Source organism: Peromyscus californicus, unplaced genomic scaffold (genome assembly GCF_007827085.1).
Source record: "Peromyscus californicus insignis strain IS unplaced genomic scaffold, ASM782708v3 Scaffold_16__1_contigs__length_79575227, whole genome shotgun sequence".
NCBI classification, from domain to species: Eukaryota; Metazoa; Chordata; class Mammalia; order Rodentia; family Cricetidae; genus Peromyscus; species Peromyscus californicus.
In genome coordinates, this window is record NW_026294458.1 from 6,645,681 (window position 1) to 6,663,660 (window position 17,980).

General features: G+C 45.4%; 1 protein-coding gene across 9 annotated transcripts in view; it reads left to right on the forward strand.

Moving 5' to 3' along the window:
- Positions 1 to 17,980, forward strand: part of Dgkg (diacylglycerol kinase gamma) — a 226,611-nt gene that overhangs the window by 39,334 nt on the left and 169,297 nt on the right. For 8 of the 9 annotated variants that reach the window (XM_052740211.1, XM_052740208.1, XM_052740206.1 and 5 more), the window contains exons 2-3: positions 879 to 1,180; positions 14,132 to 14,208. In XM_052740211.1, the coding sequence (XP_052596171.1) occupies positions 1,114 to 1,180; positions 14,132 to 14,208 (144 nt within the window). In that variant the 5' untranslated portion in view covers positions 879 to 1,113. Of the gene's footprint in view, positions 1 to 878; positions 1,181 to 14,131; positions 14,209 to 17,132; positions 17,259 to 17,980 lie in introns of those variants that run through there. The other variant, XM_052740209.1, reaches the window with a different exon arrangement.

Genomic DNA, 17,980 nt, shown 5'->3' on the forward strand with positions numbered 1-17,980 from the left:
TATATCACTCACAAAACTGATTTAATGAAATATACAGGGATATGGAAGGTTCAAAGCAAAAAGCCTCAGTGTCCTTATCCCTCCAACTCCCTTTGCCCCAGAACCTGTACCTCGAGGTTGACAGACCCTCCCCTAAGCCTTTAATGGCTCTGATAACTGCTCTCCCACCTCAAGCTGCTAGCCTAGAGCTTATCTGAGTTTTTACAGTGGCCCACCAGCACAAAGTTAGAAGCTTTGTAGTGAGATTTGGACATCAAAGGAGAGAAGGCTCCCCTTTCAAACCAGCTGCATAGGCTACTTACTGTTCTAGTAGGATTCTGGCGGCATCTAACAGCCAGGAACATTTCATTTTGTGCCTCTGGGAACCTAACCGTGCCATTTGTGGAAGACATCCCCAGTGTGAGAAGTATGGCCCGCCTGTTGCACAGGCTAGTCTTCCCCCTGCCACTCAGCCAGACAATGGAGCAGGGCTGCCTTGTGCTGGCTGGCTTCTGTTCCCTCTTCAGACCTCCCTGAAGGTAGATAGGCAGATGACACTGTTCTTTAAATTTTTATACTACAGATTCCTTTTGACCTAAGAAGTTTTTAGTCTATCCCTGGTAAAGAGGTATATAAGATGAATATAAAAATCAAACATTTACTGATAACAAAACATAAAGAAATGTACTTAAAAACAATTCCTTAATGTGCATCAAATTTTATCATTTATTAAAGATTAAATCAAATTTTCAAAAAAAAAAAAAAAAAAGAAACACTGAATTATTGCCCTCTTTCAACAGAGACTGGGTTGGGATTCTTCCCCCCCACACACTCCCCTGACCTATCCTAACCACCCCCCCCCCCATCTCATTTACAATGGCTTTTCTGCTTTCACTTAGGAACTGCCAGGATTTCAGGATTGGCCTGGACTACAGCAGGAGTATGTTGCCTGAGGAGTAGCAGGAATCTTTGTCAGCTGCCGAGAGCTGCCCACAACTGTCATCGACCGAGAGCCCTAGAAGTCTTCTGAAGGCCTGCATATCTGCAATGAGCCAGGCCATGAGCTGGGCCCTGGCTTCTCCCTGGTGAACAGCACTCCACCCGTGGCCTCGGGCAATCACACTCCGCTGAAAGATGAGTGAAGGACGATGGGTCTCTCTCTCATCAGAAGAATTTGATCAACTCCAGAAATACTCTGAATGTAAGTGCTGGCGTTCCCAGACATGGGGTGGGGTTCCCTCTCTTCTGGGAGACGAGTCCCAGAGGGCAGATTTAGTGCAAAGTCATGGAGAACGAGGCTTGAAAGGTACAATCACTTGATAACACAGAATTCGTGCTTTCAATATAAAGATACAATCACTCGTAAGCTCTTATAAATAATCCACACTTGCCACAGAATCTGGAGTGCACACAGGAGAAAATGAGGCCGGTTTTCAAACCACCAGTGCGCTCAGCAAGCACTTCAGAACCCACAGCTGTGCTTGGCTGAGTTCCGCACCTTTCTTCCCAGGCCTGTGTTGTCCACCTAACAATATCCTAGTGTTTTTCTCGGGCCAGCTACCCCTCTAAGCATAGTTTTGAAGGGCAACAGGTTCATGGTAAGCATGCTCCATGACCACTGACTTCAATCCATTCATGTGTTTTGAAATTAGAGACTGAATTCTGACTTGTGCCTCTCCCTGAATTTTGTTCTGGAAAGGCCTGGGCTTTCAGTCAGGGCTCTTAGCTTCTCGTTTGCTGTGCCCAAGAACCACTTCGGCATGAGGTCACAGTAGAGCAGATGTCCATGTTCATGCTAGGAACATACAGCTGTGTCTCCCACAGGCCACACCTAACCCTGATCGGTGATCTGGATCTGCTTGGGCTGAGGCAGAAACCTGTATGACCACTGTTACCTGCACAAATCAGGGATCCAGACCAAGTGCTCATTCTGCCTCTTGCCCCAGTGACATCACAGCTTGCTACCCCTGAGCCTCCACATCCTCCTTGGTATAACAAGAGGACTGGACCAGGGGCTGGAGGATGACTTGGTTGGTAAAATGCCTGTCACCTGGCATGGGAACCTGACTTTGAATCCCCAGTACCCATGTGAAAAAGAAAAGAAAGAAAAATCCAGGTGCTGTGGCAGGTGCCTGTAATCCTAGCGATGGGAGGAGAGACAGGAAGATCCATGGAACCTGCTGGCCAGGCAATCTGGATGAACCAGCAAGCTTCGGGTTCAGGGACAGACTCAGATACCTGACATTGACCTCTGGCCTCCATGTACACACATGCACACATACATACTCATACACCTACACACACATGCACACACCCTGAATTCTTATCTAATGACTTGTGTCTCTGCGTGGTCCCCAAGATCAACAGGAACCCACGGTGTACTGGTCAGTCTTGCTGCTGGTGTTCTAGGACCCGGATCTCCTTTCTAACCTCAGTGGATTTACAGAAACTATAAAGTGTTGACTGGGAACAAGGGTAAATTCAATTGAACTCAACCTGCTCTTCAAGATGAAAAGAAGCACAAAGACAAGGCCTAGCCTATGGCGTGCAGAGTCCTTCTCAGCAGTAAGTCCCATGCTCAAGACACAAGCAGAGCACAGATCAAAGACCCAGAAACACAATGTGCTCTGGTACCTCTGGCTAACAGTGTGTACAAAGGCCCAGGAGCCCAAAGAGAGGAAAGCAGTATGGTAGACACTGAGGTGATTAAGCAACAGAAATTGATTGTCTCCAAGCTGTGGAGGCCCTGAGTCCAAAATCAAGACATTGGCAAGCTGGCTTTTCTATCGGTCAGAAAGAGTGGCCTCTCCTGGGCCTGTGCCCGTAGCTTGTTGATAGCTGTGTTCTCCCCCAGCCTCTTCTCATGGTATGTTGTGCGTGCATGCGTGCGTGCGTGCGTGCATGTGTGCGTGCACGTGTGTGTGTGTGTGTGTGTGTGTGTGTGTGTGTGTGTGTGTGTGTGCGTGTGTGTGTGCGTGTGTTTGTGCCCAAACGTCTCCCTTTTATAAGGATACAGTGTTAATGAACTGGATACATCTCACCCCAGCATGACCTCATCTTAACTGCTTAGATCTACAACAGCCCTATAGAAGGTCATATCTTGAGAATCTAAGGCTTCTAACATATGATCAGGGGACCAAGCTGAAGCCACAGGAGAATATCTAGTCAAATGAACTCGAAGCCAAGTCAGAGGGTCCAGAGGGACAAAGTGTACAGAGAGGCAGGCAGAGGTCTGGACTGCATGGGGAGAAGGAGCAGAAGGCTAAGGAGAGACAGAGCTAGCATCCAGCCTTTCATGTTCATGTGGGCCATAGGCCAAGTTGGCGTGCTACAAAGCCATGAATCTGGAGGCTGTCTATAGAGAGGCTCGCATCAGGTAGCTGCTAGGGAGGGAGTCAGGCCTTGGTGGGAATCAAACCTAGTCTGAGACAAGGAATAAGATAATAGTGTGGAATTCAAGGCAATCTGAGGGGAGCTGTGATGGAAATGTTACCTATCAGCATTTGTAGAGCAAAAGAGAGCCAGAGGAGGTACGTCAAAACTGAGCTCTGAATGTGGGAAACAGGAGATCCTAGGGCTGGTGGGGACAGTTTGGATGATGAGGAACCAGGTGGCAAGGGCACACCCACTTACACATCTGTGTGTGCCAGGCTCTTAGGAACCAATGAAGAGGAAGACACAGCTCCTCTCCTCACCAGGGAAGAGTCGGGACTCAAACAATGACATCTCCATGTAGCAGGTGCTAAGAAGGCTAAAAAGTCGCTTCCACCAATTTTAGATGCATTCTGGTATTCAGTCAGATCACATTGCCATAGCAACCACTCTTCCATAACCACATAAACAGGAGCCTTACAATAGCAGGATGATGAAGGAGCAGCCCAAGAACTAAGATCTTTGGAGGCTGGGGAGGAGGTGGGCTCCACTTTCTTACGTAAGGCTCAGCCCTGCTCAGTAGGGATGTCCTTGTTGAATCCTTGCACTTAGACCCAGGAGGAGAGCCTTGTAGAGTGTGGGAGGAGTTGGAGAAAGAACCATGATCCCTTGCCAGGATTCTCCTGAGAGAGATGTCCAGTACATAGAGGAATGAGTAGGAACCCAGGGTTAGGCTACAGTTTTCACTTGGGAATCCTATAGAGACAACAGTAGAGGGGAAAAAAAATGAAAGAATGAAAGCGTGTTAGAGATTAGAGTGTTAGGAGGTAGAAGACAATAGAGAGAAGTTTAGGGCATGCCCTCAGCTAGGGATTCAAGAAGGACAAAGAGTCAGAAGACAGGAGTACTAGAAAAATAACCCGGTTAAAAGAGCCCACGGTGAGTGGGGAATGTCGGCGCACGCCTGTAATCCCAGTGTGGGATGCTGGACAGAGTGCTCTGGTAATGCTGTTCTAACAGGAAAGGGGACAAATAAAACAAAATTCTTGGAAAATGATTAATCTTTAGAGGAAACCTTGAAAAAGTCGCTTCCACCAATTTTAGATGCATTCTGGTATTCAGTCAGATCACATTGCCATAGCAACCACTCTTCCATAACCACATAAACAGGAGCCTTACAATAGCAGGATGATGAAGGAGCAGCCCAAGAACTAAGATCTTTGGAGGCTGGGGAGGAGGTGGGCTCCACTTTCTTACGTAAACTCGCACCTTCTCTGGAGGCCTTCTGGTAGGAGAAGCCCTCTGAAAGCTGCTCTTGGAATACTGATTTAAGTCTATACATATCATCAGTCACACGTGAACACACATCTATACTTGAGAGTAAGTTTAATGGGAGGCAACAGCAAAAGGTGTTTGTCCAGAAGCTAATGTGATGTTAAGAAATTTTTATGATAAAATAAAAGCCAACTGTAGCCCTAGATCTCAGTAAATGGCAGCAGGAGGATGGCAAGGTGGAGATTAGAGTGTTAGGAGGTAGAAGACAACAGGCTACACAGCTGACTTCAGGCCAGCCTGGATGTCACCTGTCTTGGTATAACAAAGACGTAAATAAGCCAATAAATGGAATGCAAGTTCTGTATGTTTCGGTTCAACTTCAAGAAATTAAATAAAAGTGTCTCTTAGAGGTACTCAATCCAATACAGGATAGACAGATGACAGATAGATAGATAGATAGATAGATAGATAGATAGATAGATAGATAGATAGATAGATAGAGATGATAGATAATGATTGATAAATGATAGATAGATGATTGATAGATGATAGATAGGTGATAGATAGATATATACATACATACATAGGTGATAGATAGATAGATAGATAGATGATAGATGATAGATGATTGATGATAGATATATAGATGATCGATAGATAGATAGATAGATAGTAGATGATAATGATTGATAGATGATAGATAAATGATAGATAGGTGATAGATAGATACATACATACATACATACATGCATACTACATACATACATAGCTGATAGATAGGTGATAAATAGATAGATAGATAGATAGATAGATAGATAGATAGATAGATAGATAGATATTGATAGATAGATAGGTAGATAGATATTGATAGACAGAGACAGATAGATACCAATTAAATTAGAACAGAAAATGTGAGTACATTTGAAGACAGTGAGCCCATCCATTGTGCTCTTAGGAAATGAGTTTTCTTAGAATCAGATCAGAGCAAAGTGTATGACTTCAAGCTACAGATACAGTTGCAACCTTTCAGTGTTCCTCACGGAGTCAGAGAACACGTGCAGACTTGAGCTGTAGTTGTAGGACAGTGTAAGGTCCAAATGAGCATCACCAGTACCCTGTTGTAGGTAATGCCAGCCATCAGGGCGTGGCTTCAAATGCTCATGAGTTCTGCCCTGCGGAAGGCCGCATCTAGTCCCTTCCAACTCAGGAGGGAGAAGCCGGATGTCTTGTCACCCACATCTCTTTGAGCTCAGCCTCTTTCCCTCTGTGAGGATTAGGAATCTGCCTACACAGCCTCACAGAATGTGTGACTAGGGAGAAATCTCTTTGGAATAATGGCACTCAGAGTTTAGTAATCTTCTACACAGCTGTTCAAATGTAGATGAACTTTCTTGTCAGGACCACTAGCTCCCAAATAATGACATGGAGTCTTCTTATTAATTATGAAAGCTTGACCTTAGCCTAGGCTTTTCCCGTTAGCTCTTATAAGTTAAATTAACTCGTATCTTTTAATCTACGTTCTTTTATGTGGCTCTTTACTCCACACTGCCCATCCTGCTTCCTCAACATCTGGCTGGCGACTCCCCCTTTCTTCTTCCCAGAGCTCTCTCTGTCTGGAAGTCCTGTCTATACCTTCTGCCTAGCTATCAGTCATTCAGCTTTTTATTAAACCAATCACAATGATACACCTTCACATGGTATAAAGGAATATTCCACAACATTCTCTGCCTAGGCTGAGGGCCATTTGATCATAATCTGTAGGTGTGAGACCCAGACATCAGTATTTCCTTAAGCACTCCATATAATTCCAACATGCAACCGAGGTTGAGAACCACTGGCCTATCACTTCCCCCTAGAATATTGGACACAGGGGACAGGCATGACACCCCAACTGTGTAGCTAAAGTTTTCCTGCCTGGCCCACAGTCAGGACAAATCTCTCTCACCTGCCAGTCCCACAGCCTCTCAGACCCAACCAAGTAAACACAGAGACTTATATTGGTTACAAACTGTATGGCCGTGGCAGGCTTCTTGCTAACTGTTCTTACAGCTTAAATTAATCCATTTCCATTAATCTATACCTTGCCACATGGCTCGTGGCTTACCGGCATCTTCACATGCGGCTTGTCATCATGGCAGCTGGCAGTGTCTCTCTGACTCAGCCTTCCACTTCCCAGCTTTATTCTCCTCCTTGTCCCGCCTACACTTCCTGCCTAGCCAATGGCCAATCAGTGTTTTATTTATTGACCAATCAGCAACACATTTGACATACAGACCATCCCACAGCACAACTGACCCCTTTTCTAGTCCTCATTCCTTCAATAAGCTTTTATTGAACATCCAGTCTATGGACTATGTGCTGGGAACAAACTGTGAGTGGGTGAGGAACAGCTGGGAGAAGATGTATATGAAAGTGAGTCAGTACCTGTCACTGTGTTTCTCTACACATCTCCCATCCTGCTTCGTGGTCGGATTCCTCCTCACTGAGGAGACTATGTAGGCTTCTGGCCCTGGAATTGCTATGGTAACATCATCCTCCCTCTTCCAACTTCTGCAGAAAGCCCTACTCTGGTTGTTTTGCGTCTTCATGTGTTTTTGACTCCTTGGAGGAATTTCAAGGTTTATTTGTACATCTCAGCCTTCTCCTGGTTTCACCCTACACCACCACTCCTCAATTAGGAATTATCTATAGCCATTTCAATAGAAAATACATCTGCCTGGCCTCCACCTCATGGTCTCTTCTGAGTTGTGAGAGGTGAGCCTGAACTGTTTGCCCATCAACAGAAGTATTGCTTAAGGCTTCTTCACCCAAAGTGAGGTCCTCCAACATGACTGTAATTGGAGTCATCCCAGGCCTTGGTCCAGATCTACAGGGTAAGAACCCCAATTTTCCCTAGTTCTCAGGCAATTCCTGTGCTCACTACAATTCAAGAAATGCCTAGGAAATCTTGAGAAATGGAGAGTTTGGCACCTTCAATTTTCATTTCTGTACATGAGTTTTCAGATTCACTTTTGAAATGTTCATTCATGGTCAATTCCAAGTTTAACAATTGTGTTCACAGTTAGAAGATAGCCTATAAACTTCAGGGTTATGGTCCAGATAGTGGGGCTGATGTTCTGCTATCAACACAAGTCTCTGATTGATCAGGATGCCCTCACAGAGAGCATCCCTGCCCCACACCCGTGTGGCAAATGATCTGTGAACAACGCTGATTCCTGTTCTTGTAAATAGGCTTTATATTTTCTTAAATGCTAGGAACAGATGTTTAGTTTAGGTCCCAGGTTTCCTGGCTCACAACACATAAGGGATAATCATGTATTAAAATTTCTCTTAGAGCAGATGTAACAGCTAGTGACCTCTCACTGAGGAGAGCCTTCTCCACACCTGACTTGGAGGGGATCTGCCAGGTCATGGTCCAGCCAACCTGAGCTTATACAAAACTTAGCCCAGCTTTGCTAAGCAGCTCAATAATTTGACCTGCTGTATGAAGTTCTTTAGTACTGGCCACTTAAACAATGGAAATTGTCTGCCTCACGTAGTCACTTCAGACTTGCCACAGTTGTGAGCTTTTTTTTTTTTTTTTTTTTTTTTGTAATTTTAAATAGTTATCCAACAAGACCAGCTACTTCTTAAGGTAGTCCTCACTTGTAAGAACATAACCAGGCCGGGCGGTGGTGGCGCAGGCCTTTAATCTCAGCACTCGGGAGGCAGAGGCAGGCGGATCTCTGTGAGTTTGAGGCCAGCCTGGTCTACAGAGTAAGTTCCAGGAAAGGCGCAAAGCTACACAGAGACACCCTGTCTCGAAAAACCAAAAAAAAAAAAAAAAAAAGAACATAACCAGATGGCAGAACAGTAATCCTCAGCACGGCTCACATTTTAATCCACCAGGAAGCTTTCCAATGTATTTTTTGCTGAGAGTTGCAATAGATGCTGACTTAATGGCTCTTGAGAGCAGGCTTTGGTACCTATGAGAGTTGCCCAGTTGACTCTAACACGCAGCCAGATTTCAGAACCACAGTGCTAGAGTCTCAAGGGGTCATATTTCCTGACTTAGAGTTCATCTACTTGGTAAAGCTCATAATCATGGTGTAACTACTCAGATACATTAAAAAGAAGAAAGTGTGGTGGTGCACACCTTTAATCCCAGCACTCGGGAGGCAGAGGCAGGCAGATCTCTATGAGTTTGAGGCCAGCCTGGTCTACAGAGCAAGTTCGAGGACAGCCAGGGTTGTTACACCGAGAAACCATGTCTCAAAAAACAAAAACAAAGAAAGAAGGAAAGGAAAAGGAAGCAAGAGGAACATGCTCACATGCTTCTGCTTCCTCTTCTCTAACATCAGGATAATTATTACATCAGACAGTAGTTCTGAGTGTTTGGGTGAGATGTTATAGCTACTGAGACAGTGTATATCATTTGACCAACCCGCAATGAATGGAAACCATTGCCAGAATGATAGACATCACACTGTTCTCTACACTCAGGAATGTAATTTCACATCCTCTGAGTCTGTGGTGGCACCATGACACAGGATTTGACAAGGGAGTTCTCTGCTGAGGTTACACTGTTTTGCCCACAATAATGGCTGAAATAAGATGGGGGTTCTTTCAAAGGAGCCTCTCATTGTAACCACTCCTTCCTCTCGGAAAGAGAAATCTCCTGAGAAGAAACAGCCAGAAAGTGTCAGAGAATGCCAAGAGAGAGGATTGTTCCCCCACATTTGGGATTGGGTTGTTTCCAGTTTTAAGAAGTGTTGTTGCCCTGGCTAATTTTATGTCAACTTGATACAAGCTGGGTCATCGGCAAAGAGGGAACCTCAACTGAGAAAAATGTCTCCATCAGGTTGGCTTATAGACAAATGTGTGGGGCAGACTTGATTAATTATTGATGTGACAGGGCCCAGCCTGCTGTGGATGGTGCCACCCCTGGGCTGGTATAAGAAAGCAAACCGAGCAAGACAGTGGGCAGCATTCCTTCGTGGCCTCTGCTTCAGTTCCTGCCTCCAGATTCCCACCCTGAGGTCTGACCCTGACTTCCTTTAGTGATAGAGTATGACTGATCTGGATCTGTAAGGCAAATAATAAACCCTTTCCTCTTCAAGTTGCTGTTGGTCATGGTCTTTACCACAGTTAGCAAGCCAACTAAAACAAGCCCCCACGAGACAAAGTGGAACCATTTGTGAGGAGGAATGCTCTGATGGGAAATTAGTCAGAAACACTTTGGGCTGTTGGAGAAGTTTATTTTTCTTTAATTTTAGGTATTTATTGAATATCTTAGATGACTTGTTTTTTAAGTTTCACATCTTGCTAAGTGTGAAAATTGGTAAGTGTGCATGTATGTATGTATCACACTCAAGTTTACAACAGGTTTTAGAAATAGAACCATAACACTTGAGATCAAAATATTTCTGCTAGGGTGAATTTGGGCATTTGTAAACTGTGGGAATAATATCAAAGAGTATGAATTCCATTGAAATTAACCCTTGATTCCTAATCAAAATACTGACTTTATATTGCCCTTCCAGAAGGCACACTAGAGTACCCACATCTCAGATTCGTATTGTTTAGGCCTGGGCACTTTAGCTGAGCCAAAAAGCATGCCACTAAAACTGATCACAAAATATAGAATTTCCTCAGGTGATACAACTGCTATAGGGTAATTAAGACATACATGTGAGAGTAACTGAGCTCCGGCCTACTTCTCAGCACTCTTCCCTTCAGTTTCGAGTGTGGTCCTTAGGAAGCAAAGTCCTAGGGGCTGGAGAGGTGGCTCAGTGGTTAAGAGCACTGGCTGCTCTTCCAGAGGTCCTGAGTTCAATTCTGAGCAACCATAGGGTGGCTCACAACCATCTGTAATGAGATCTGATGCCCTCTTCTGGTATGCAGGCATACATGCAGACAGAGAACTCATACAAGAAAAGGGGAAAAAGAAGAAGAAGGAAAGTCCTGGCTGGTTACTCCACCATTTAAAACATCTATAACAAGTTTGAACCAATGAGCTTCTGTTGGCACTCAAGAACCCTGTAGGCCTACCCCCAATCTACTCTCCGGTTCTAACTTTTTCTAGGTGCTCTAGGAGAGCCCTCCATCTTGGCTCACTCTGTCCCCTCTGAGAAGAGTCAGTCCTTCAACTTCATATCTGCCTTTAAAAACCCAACTCAGGTTCCACAGACCCCAGGGTAGCTCGGAACCAGCCCCCACTTGGACCTCAGTCTCATCTTGTCTTTCTTTCTTGCCCATCGGTGCCACCACTGCTACCACAGTGATCACACTGTCCCTTGTGCTCACAAATATTTGCTCAGTGATAGTGAAAAAGACTGGAGGGAAAGAGCACAGACTTTTGATCCAGACCAAACCTGAAAACTCTTGCTCTTAGGAAAGTCATTTCATTTTTATGAAATTTAACTTCATTTGTAGACTGAAAAAATCATCTAGTGTTTGTGCGAAATTACTAGAAGAGAGTTTATGAGAATTCACAGGTAAATGTCCTCAACAAGGGGCAGTTCACATCACCACACTACTCAACCCTTTCCCCCACCATGCTTTCAACAGCACCTTGTGACATCTTACTACCCACAGTGCTTTCTGAACTGAATGGAAGCAACCCAAATTGTTGGCATCTGCTGCCTTGAGCTCACTGAGCTATTAGCTTTTCAACATCTGTTTTGAGTTTCAGAAAGAAATTTCCATTTTTAGGCAACAGCAGCATTTTCATGTAGCATTTCAAAATGCCTCAATCCTGCAATGATTATAACTTCTGCTTGATAGACTCCTAGTCAGCAAAACCACAGAGAATAGCCCAGCCCGTGAAGGATCCTTCACTCAGATGTTTAAATAGAAACAATAATGAAGCTTGAAGAAGCTTTTAATTACCCACAATTCCTGGAGGCAGGGGAAGCACAGGTCATAGAAACACAGGTTTCCTTCTTGGTCTACTGTGCTGAATCACACATGCACACCTGACGCATTTCTATGACAATTACTAATTCTTTCTGTTCTCAGTTCTCACAAAGCAGCAAACAGTGTTTTCCTTGTGTTTCTGAATATTTTTTGAGATTGATTTTTATTTCATGTGTGGGAGCATTTTGCCTGCATGTGGCCAGCATTCTTAAGTGTTGAACCATCTCTCCAGCCCCTTCTGGATTATTCTCTATAGGTAGCACAATCTTTAAGTCACTGTGCTTCCTGAATCCCCTAAATAACTACTTCCTTCCAGTGTAAATGTCACCAGCAGCGAGGGGGAAATGCAGCAGTCGGAGAGCAACTTCCAGGGCAAGTCCCCACTGTCAGAAATACAACAGAGCAGACATAGACTATCAAATCAGCCAGGTTAATTGCAAGACATAATTGAGGTTAATTTTTTTGTGTCAGGATACACAACTCAATTCTTTCCATCAAGATGGAAAATAAAAATTAAGGACAAGGAGATAAAGAAGTCAGGATCCCAGAGCTGAGGAAAAAACTACCTCTCACAGTACTATGTTTCAGCACCAAGGGCAGAACCTCGCCGGCACTTCTCACTGGGTATAATGAAAGAAACGGCCTTCTTGCTGGGTTTTTGTTTGCTTTGTTGTTGTTTTAAAGGAGGGGTCTGTCTGTCTGTCTATTTGACATGAGTCTCTGAGGGCAGCCCAAGCTGGCCTGAGACTCAATTCTCCTGCCTCAGCCTCCCAAGTCCTGAAATTACAGGTGTACACTACCATAGCCAGCTCAAGATTTTGCTTGATTTGGTGCAAATTTTGAGATAACGTCTCATATATTCCAGACTGCTTCAAACTCACTATGTTGCCAAGGCTAGCTTGATTCCTGAGCATCCTGCCTCGCCTTCCTGAGTGCTAACAAGTTTTTTAACATTTTGAACTTTCTACCCACAAGCCAAGATGGTGGCACAAGTTTGGAAGCCCAGCACTCGGGAGGTGGAGTTCAAGTCATCCTCGGCTGTGTAGTGAGTTAGAAACAAGCCTGGGGTACACGAGAGCCTGTCTCAAAATAAAAAGCAATAAATTCCACTCAGCTGGTTACACATTCGTAAAGACGTTTAGAATGTGTTTTATGTCTGATCTTGGTTTGATAAAGACACAGCAGCAGTTATAGCACCTCTGACCTCCTCAGTTGATCCAGAGGCCCCCCCATAGCCCCCCAAAAGTCCTTTTTCAGCACTCCAGTCTATCAGAGCACCCTTCCTATGCTGTGGGGTGGGGTGGGCGGTGTGTGTATGTATGTTCATGCAGGTGGACATGCGTGTGGATGCACCTGTGTATGGTGGCCAAAGATCAACCTGGGATGTTGCTCTTCAGGGGCCACCTACCTTCTTGAGGTCACACCCAGGCACCCATGCTTTCATGGCAAGCAACTCCACCTACTGAGTTATCCTTTCACCCCAGTTTTCTGCTTCTTTTACTTGAAGAAAAAAAAAAAAACCTCTCTGTCCCCCAAATCGGATCACTGAGAGAAAGAAGAATGTCAAAAGGAACCAGGAAGAGTAAATGTATCCAGCAAGTACATATGTATTCCAAAAATACACAATTCAAAAAAAAAAGATCAAGATAAACAAGCTAATAAATAATAGAATACTGTATGGTGAGTGCTGCGTGCTAGTCATATATGAGTCGTGGGTGGGAATAACTCTGCCCCAAAGGAAAGTTTTACAAAGGAGCTGGCTGTAGACAGGGTACTAGAAATTGAAAGAAGTAGGAAAGGCAGAGAAAAATGCCATGGAAGAATATACAGTGTCTTTGGAAATCCTGGAAATACTTTATGTGACTGGAAAGCTGGGAGAGTCTGGAAAGAATCGGGCTAAATCAAATCACTAAAGGCTGAGCACAAGCTAAGAGGGAATGCGGTTCTGTGAGGGCGAAAGTCCCCTGAGCATGGACATGGTTTGATCAGACTGGCATTTGGGAAAGGTAGTTCAGGGGCTGGGGAGGCAGCTCTGAGGACGGAGCAGAGGTTAAGAACCTGTTCAGGAGCCGGGCGGTGGTGGCGCACGCCTTTAATCCCAGCACTCGGGAGGCAGAGCCAGGTGGATCTCTGTGAGTTCGAGGCCAGCCTGGACTACCAAGTGAGTTCCAGGAAAGGCGCAAAGCTACACAGAGAAACCCTGTCTCAAAAAACCAAAAAAAAAAAAAAAAAAAAAAAAAAAGAACCTGTTCAGTTCCCAGCACCCACATCAAGTGGCTCACAACCACCTCACCTGTAACTGCAGCTCCAGGGGATCTCTCTCTCTCTCTCTCTCTCTCTCTCTCTCTCTCTCTCTCTCTCTCTCTCTCTCTCCCCCCCCTCCCCCCCCATACACACACACTTTAAAAAAAATGGTCTTTAAAAGAAAGATGGTTCAGACAGCAAAAGAGAGAGAACACTGGGAAAGGGGAAGGATTCGAGGCAAACAGGACAGTCTCCACATGGTCCTGCGGGGCTGCTCCATCCTACCGTGGTTAGGCAGGATTTGTCTAGCCTGGGTTTCAATAGCCGCTTACCTGTGTTTTACATTTGAATTGTGTCTTTCCAGATTCCTCCAAGAAAATAAAAGATGTGTTGACTGAGTTTAAGGAAGGTGGGAGCCTCAAGCAATGTGACCCACACAAGGTAAGACTATTTTCCATTTCAAGTCTTTAAAGAAAAAATAATTCTGTGTTCCAGCCTTTCCTCATTGGCATCGTAACTTGCCTTGGAGACCTTGCTCTGAGACCCGTGTTCCCCCAGGTCTCAAGGGAGCCGTCATGCCATCTGTGTTTCCCCGTCCTTTCACGTGCCCACACTGTCCTACAAGACTCCAGCATGCTTCTTCGGCTCATGGCTCTTGCCCCTCCCCTTCTCCTCATTCTCAGCTAACACTGAGAAGAGAGAAGTGAAACTCGGAGGCAAGCTCCCTCACCTGCGTACCCCTGTGCCCGTCACTGTGGGTAAGCTGTCTGTGCTCTGAGTCTGCATCTGCTCCTCCTGTGTTTGGATGATTGGTGGGCACCGATGAATCAAGACCCCCCTCCAGCCTTCCCCCATTCTCCCTGTCCCTATGCCTTCCATATTGATCTGCCTGTATACATTTAGATTTTTTTCCCAGTGACACAAATGGCACTCTTTCTCCTCTATTAAAATATTTTAATTTGTCTATACGCATCACCTCTGCGTTCTCTTCTGCTTTCTCCGGAATCCTCCAAGCAGTGTGTAACTCCCGTTCCTTCACTGATACCACTAGTGAAGATATCATGTGACTGAATCCCATAGTGATGTTATTCAATGATATTGGATGCAATTTGTCAAATCCTCCTTCATCTTCATCATTTGGTTTCAGGACACCACACTCTGAGGTGTTTTTGTTTTTTGTTTTGTTTTGTTTTGTTTTGTTTCTCTTTCTCCATACTTGACATTTCCCCTTGAAAATTAAACAGACATCACAAACTTACCATGACCTAAATTGATGTCCTCCACCTTCCCCATAAAACATGTTTCTCTATCAGTCAGTCCGTGACAACTTGATTAGCAATAGGTTAATAACTTGAATGATTAACCTAAGAGTATGTAATCGTCATTGACTTATTTCTTGCTCTCATTTCCCCATCCAGTTCAGCAGAACCCGCTCCCCCTGCCCCACTTCTACCTGTAAAACAGATGCACATCGTACTTCCTGCCTGGCTCCATGACCTGACTCATCACTGTACCCTGCTCAGCCCCTTGCAGGCTCCTCACTGGGCTCTCTGCCTCTCCTCTTGCCCTTTGAAGTTCACTCTTCACACATATCCTGAGTATTCTGTTAGAACATACGTTCGAGCTGTCATACTTCCATTTCCCCCGGTTCCTACTCAGGGCAGTCTAGACCTCCTCTGTTCTCTGGCTTTATTTTCGCCTACTCTTCCTTCTTCAATCCTTCCTGCCATGTTAGCCTCCTTGATGCTCTTAGACAAGTGGTGCTCTGTAACCTCTCCCAGCACCACTCCAGTAGCTCTTTCCTTTCCCGGGATGTCCTCTGGCACATCCACATTCTCTGTTTCTTCACTGTGGTGGTCTGAAAGAAAATGGCCCCCAAAGGGAATGGCACTATTAGGAGATGTGGCCTTGTTGGAGTAGTCTTGTTAGAGGAAGTGTGTCACTGTGGGGTTGGACTCTGAGGTCTTCTTTGCTCGAGCTTCACTCAGTGTGACACTCAGACCACTTCCTGTTGCCTGCAAGATGTAGGACTCTCAGCTCCTTCTCCAGCACCATGTCTGCCTGGATGCCATCATGTCCCACCATGATGATAATGGACTGAACCTCTGAACCGTAAACGAACTGCCACAATTAGATGTTTTTCTTTATAAGAATTGCCATGATCATGGTGTCTCTTCACAGCAATAGAAACCCTAACTATGACAGTTACCTTCTTCAAGTCGATGCTCAGATCACCTTCCCAGTGATTGTCACCTTCTTTATCCAACATGTAAAGGCTTCTTTTGTCATGTTTCCTATTTTATTACTCTGCTCTCTTTTCCTTAGTACTTCATGCCATCTGCATGCTAACTAATTTACTTAATTCATTCTCTGTCTCTCTCACTGTAATATATTTGCTCACTGCTATGTCTCCAGCGCCCAGGAGAGTATTTGGCTCATAGCAAGAATTTGACAAATGTTTTTTGAATGAGTAAATGAATGCAAGGCCTCTTCCTGTTTTCGAGTTCAAGGCATGTAATATTTCTTAGGTATGCAGGCACTGTGCTGGGCTCTTCGGAGGAGCCAGAGATCATGAAGCATAGTGTCTCCCTTCAGGAATTCCCTATTACTGCCAGGGTCAAGTTTGAGTCTCAGTCCTTGAATCACATGGTTTGAGGCTAGCCGCTAATCTCTGCCCTCTCCCTGCAATGTGAGTTTGTATAATATTTCATTGAGTCTTAATCCCCTCATCTGTGGACTGAAGCTAATGAGAATATTAAAAGTTTGAGGATAGTAGGTGAGTGAATTAAAAGAAAAAGAATTTTGCAAAATATTGAATATTTTATAGGACATGTTAGTTCTTCCCGTCTATATCCCTTCCCACAATGCCTTATCCTCTCCTCCCTTTTCCATGCTCCTGGGTCATTTTACAGAGACTTACTGGAGAAAAGTAGCAGCTCAACAAAACTAATATGGAAGAGGCTGCCATTTACTAATCCACATTGCCTTTCACTCAACAAACCTGAGCCAAGGCCCTCTCCACTGGCTCCCAGGAACGAATCAGCAGAAAAGGGCTTGGGATAAAACACCAATCACTGGGAGTAAGAGCAGGCGGTGGGGGGGGGGGGGGGGGGGGGGGGGGTTGGCAGAACAGGAGAGAACACACCACTTCAAAGAGCATTCCCAAAGAGAAGCCATGCAGAGCAGCAAAGAACTCACTGCCCCAAACCTCCCACCTCCAACTCCAAAAACAGGGAACAAAGGCTGGCGGGGGCTGGTAATCAGCCTGTCTGCCTGGGAGCTGATGTGTGGGAGGGGAATAATTTGGTCAGGGCCACCACTGATGTGAAGGCCAAGAGGAGCTTTCAGAAGCAGGGAGCTTGTCTATCATGAGTGTGCAGCCGCCCTCACACCCCTCGGGGTTGGGCCCCTCTCTTTGTATGCCTGGCCCTGCTGCATCCCGGGGGAGCTTTGCCTCCTATCATTCTCTCACCCAGCACGTCTGACTTCTGGTAGGTGTGATGCCATGGCATGAGGTTAGAAGCAACAAGGGTTTCATTTCTCTTGTGCTTGATGGCTTCCCGTTGCTAAAATGTCTTAGTGAGAAAGGAGGGAGCTGCGGGCGGGGACGGGTTGCTGGAGAAACTGGAGTGGGAATGGAAATTTGCAGAGGGGCAGGTCTGGCTGTGATGAACATGCCCTTGCCTCCATCACTGCGTGATCCTCTGGAAAGATGAAGAGTGGTGACTGCTAGAGAGTGGGCAAAGCCCACCAGAGCCCCCCCCAAAAAAGGGGGGGTGGCTTAGTGGTGCTCAGACACACTGGGCATAGCTTCTAGCTGGGCAGCATGCGTGGTGACCTTGAGCAGGCTTTAAGACGTGAGTAATAGGCCTTCCTACCTTGCACCGTTGCCTCATGACGGGGCACAGTAGTTTCTTCAGCTTCTCTCCTCCCTTTTAGACCTGGAGCAGAATTTACAGGCCCTCTTAAAACAGGCTGCAGCAACAGCAATTGCCTGGCAGGTTGCTTCATGGATTTGCAGCTCCGGAGAGCACATGAGTAATGAGGAAGGTGATGGGTCCTTCCCAGTGTGCCTCCTAATGGCTGGTGGCCATACTACTCAAGCCCTGCTTACCCAGTCACTCACTTAACACTTGGTAAGCAGTCACTGTTCTCAGACAGTGTTTGTAAGGAACCGTCTAACCTATATATCACTTTCAGAGGGACACACGTC